The sequence below is a fragment of the Microtus oregoni genome, unplaced genomic scaffold (genome assembly GCF_018167655.1).
Source record: "Microtus oregoni isolate MIOR12 unplaced genomic scaffold, Mior012 000011F_ref0000422, whole genome shotgun sequence".
Classification (NCBI taxonomy): domain Eukaryota; kingdom Metazoa; phylum Chordata; class Mammalia; order Rodentia; family Cricetidae; genus Microtus; species Microtus oregoni.
Window position 1 is genome coordinate 8,402,089 of NW_024543070.1, and position 3,727 is coordinate 8,405,815.

The 3,727-nt window shown below is 43.7% G+C and overlaps 1 protein-coding gene across 1 annotated transcript; it reads left to right on the top strand.

The window, feature by feature from the left end:
- Positions 1-1,459: 1,459 nt before the first annotated feature.
- Ticam2 (toll like receptor adaptor molecule 2) lies at positions 1,460-2,529 on the top strand. Its single transcript, XM_041659705.1, has one exon. It carries the CDS (start codon positions 1,460-1,462, stop codon positions 2,153-2,155), a length of 696 nt encoding a protein of 231 aa, XP_041515639.1. The 3' UTR covers positions 2,156-2,529.
- Positions 2,530-3,727: the final 1,198 nt, after the last annotated feature.

The window sequence follows — 3,727 nt, forward strand, 5'->3', positions numbered from 1 at the left end:
ATTTTCTTCATCCACTCATCTCTTGAGGGACATATAGGTTCTTTCTAATTTCTTGTGGTTGTGAATAAAGCAGCAAGGAACACGACTAAGCAGTTGTTGCTATGGTGGGATAAAGTACCCTTTGGGTATATGTCCGAGAATCTGCCTTTTTTTAAAAGGTGAGTCAGACTAAACACAGACACACATGGTGAGCAGTGACCTCATGAGACCCTCCCCAGTAACAAAAGGCAGCAGTGAGTCCTAGCCAATGAAGAATGGCAAATTAATTAGGTTTTATTATTTCCAATGCATGCAGGCTACGTTTTAGAGTGGCACTTTCGACTGCCTCTTGGTCAACTAGCACCCTGGAGCCAGCCTTAAAGAACAAATACCACACGTGACAAGCAGGGACTATCAATTCCTTCACTAACCTGAGGCAGCAGCAAGGGATTTTATCCTCTCCATGTACCAGAATGATATTCCAGGTGTGTTTTTCCAACAGTGTCACTACTTCTTCTAAATCTGAATTATATCGACCCCTTGCCATTGTGTTATTTAGGTCATTGTGGACGTGGCTGTATACACATATATGATGGTATAAACAGAAACAGAGAAAGTCATTAAGAAAGAGAAAGATGGCACCAAGAACGTGTGCAAGCTGGGGAAAAGCATAGGCTCAAAAACCTACTTTATTTTCGAATCTGGTCTTTGAGCATAAATAATAGATTATATATCCCGTAGCTTATATTTGAAAATATGAAAGTAGTATTCGTGTAGTCTAAATTGTCTTTTGATGAAAGATTCTCCCTTGAAGTTAACCTTGCCAACATCTTCTGGAATGATTTAAATCCCACTCACATGGGTCACGCTTCTTTTGCAGCTGGTCTAATTCTTCTAATTCCAGAATCTCAGATCACAAAAGAATAAATGGGAATTCATCCTCGGTTGGCTTTACTCGAGAAAGCCGCAGATCTTAGTCCCTAGATTTTGACACAAACAGGGCTATTAACTTTCCTCAGGTGAATATTTGTTCTCTAGCATTTTGAAGACTACCTGGGGAAAGATGGTTTTGTGTATCCTAATTTCTTCTCCATCACGTCCACCGCCACAGAAATTCAGTGAATCCTGAACACCGACATTTCAGATCCCTTGGTGCTGACTCAGCAGAGCAACTGTCAGTCATCTGTGGGATATTTTCCTCATTTGTATCTGTTTGTTACCAAAATGTTTCTCTTGTCTCTGGCAGCCCTAGTGAAACTCACAAAAGCCTGATAGTTTGGTTTCTTGATTGGCTGTTGTTTCTTTCTTAGGCCTTTATGTTACAGTGTTTGTCTATTTTTAGTTTTTTTCAGTTTGAACAAAAGGTTTTTTTTAATGTTTTGATTAAACATATAATGTTCTGTTTTGTTATTCCCTTTTTAGATTGAGAAGAAATGCTGAGACTCAAGTAAAGCTCCCTCTTCTGCTCCACGTGCCTGCCATGGGAGCTGGGAAGTCTAAACTAGATCACTGTCCTCTTTCTTGGCACAAGAGACACAGTGAGGATGCAGCTCCAGACTGCCATGAATCCGAGGATTCTAAGGATGTGTCCTTGCATGGTTTTGTGGAGCACAGCAATAGAACAGAGCCGCCAACAGGAGAGCAGGAGGGAGCTGAGGCAAAAGGAGAGATGCCTGAGGAGGAAGCTGAAGAAGAAGCCTTCCTCAAATTTGTGATCCTGCATGCAGAGGACGACATAGATGAGGCCCTCAGGGTCCAGGATCTGCTTCAAAATGACTTTGGTATCAGGCCAGGGATAATTTTTGCCGAGATGCCGTGTGGCAGGCTGCATTTGCAGAATCTAGACGATGCTGTAAATGGGTCTGCGTGGACCATCTTGTTACTGACTGAAAACTTCCTACGAGACACCTGGTGTAACTTCCAGTTCTACACCTCCCTGATGAACTCTGTGAACAGGCAGCACAAGTACAACTCCGTCATTCCCATGCGGCCCCTGAACAGCCCCCTCCCTCGGGAAAGGACTCCCTTGGCACTACAGACCATCAATGCCTTAGAGGAAGAAAGCCGAGGCTTTTCTACCCAAGTGGAGAGGATTTTCCAGGAGTCCGTGTACGAGAGGCAGCGAACGATATGGAAAGAGACGCGGAATGCGCTACGGGGACAGTTCATTGCCTGAGACGAAGCAGACACCCGGCTGGCTCCTGTTTTGTAAACAAAATGATTCATCTTCACTTGAGAAAGCAGTGTCTAGGCAATGCTTCTCTATGAGTGGGGCTGCTTTCAAGAGCTCTGTGGAGCACAGGGAAGCTACATTTCTGCAGGCTTGGGGCTGTGGTACTTTCTGATGATAAACTCCAGGCTGTCAGTTTCTAGCACTTTTTTATAGTTTCCACAGTTTATGAATATTCTTAACTCATTTCTTACGTTACTGTGAACAGGCATGTATGACAGACATTTCCAAACTACGGTATTAAAAGGCCTCAAAAGACATGAACAAAATGGCTCTGATCGTGAGAGGCCCGACCACCTCATTCCTATTTCTCTCAGGAATGGTACCACAAAGCATCCTGGTGCTGTCAAGCAGAAACACGGATGGCCAGATTGGGACATGTGCCGTGTGGACGCACACACATAGTAGATCAGAAGTAGATGTCAGAATGGTAGGGCTTTTGATAATAATCTAACCCTCTGTGGTTTTGTTTGTGCTGGAGTCTGGAACCAGGTTCCACCATGAATTAGCAATCATTCTGAGAGTATGGTACTAGGGACTGTGTGGAGATGTCCCCTGACCTCCCAGTTCCCATCTGTAACCAGGGTTTTATTCGCAGAGCTTGTAAAAAACATGCGATTCTCTAGCTGTTTGCCTCTGAAATCAATAACCTTGTATGTGAACCCTTAGAAACGTCCCTCATACACAGTGATTGAATCAGGGGATGTTTCTTATCTAGGGTGGTCCGACTGAGTGTGGGTGTGGTGTGTGTTTGTGTAGAGACTGTATTTTTAGCATCTCCCCTTTCTGGGTCTATTAGGCCCACATGGACCTGTACCTTCCCTCACAGAACTGCAGCCTATTTGAGACCGAAGCTCGGCAAACAAGCACAGGCTGGGCTTGTGGCTAAGGGTGAGTCATGTCAAATAATGAGAAAGTGCCCAGTGGGGGCCAGGAGACCTACTTGCAAGCCAATCTCTGCCACTGAGGATGAATGTGCCAGTGGGCAGCCATTCTCCTTTGTCTAGGAAATGAAAGGGTTGGATTGATGAATCTCTAAAGGCTTTTGTACGCTCCCAGGACAGGAAAAACTGGAAGCCAGAAAGCAACAAGCAAAGCCTTAAATGTTCATGAGGTGTTACATAGTGCGATCATTGCAGAAGACATAATGCCTGCTTACAATGAATTGATATTTTGTATCATAATTGATTTTTAATGACAGACACAGAAAAGAATCTATACATGCTTACTCAGGTTTTTTGGTTTTGTTTTTATACAGGCTTTCTCTATGTAGCCCTAGCTGCCCTGACACTTGCTGTGTAGACCAGTTTGGCATTGAACTCACAGATCCGCCTGCCTCTACCCTTGAAAGTGCTGGGATTAAAGGTATGCATCACCACATGCAGCTACTCAGGTTTTTTTAAGATATATATATATATATATATATATATATATATATATATATATTTATAGGAACCCACGAACAAAGGCATTCCTCCCAGTTCATGTGTCTCTTGGTCCTCACCTCCCTGGATCCCT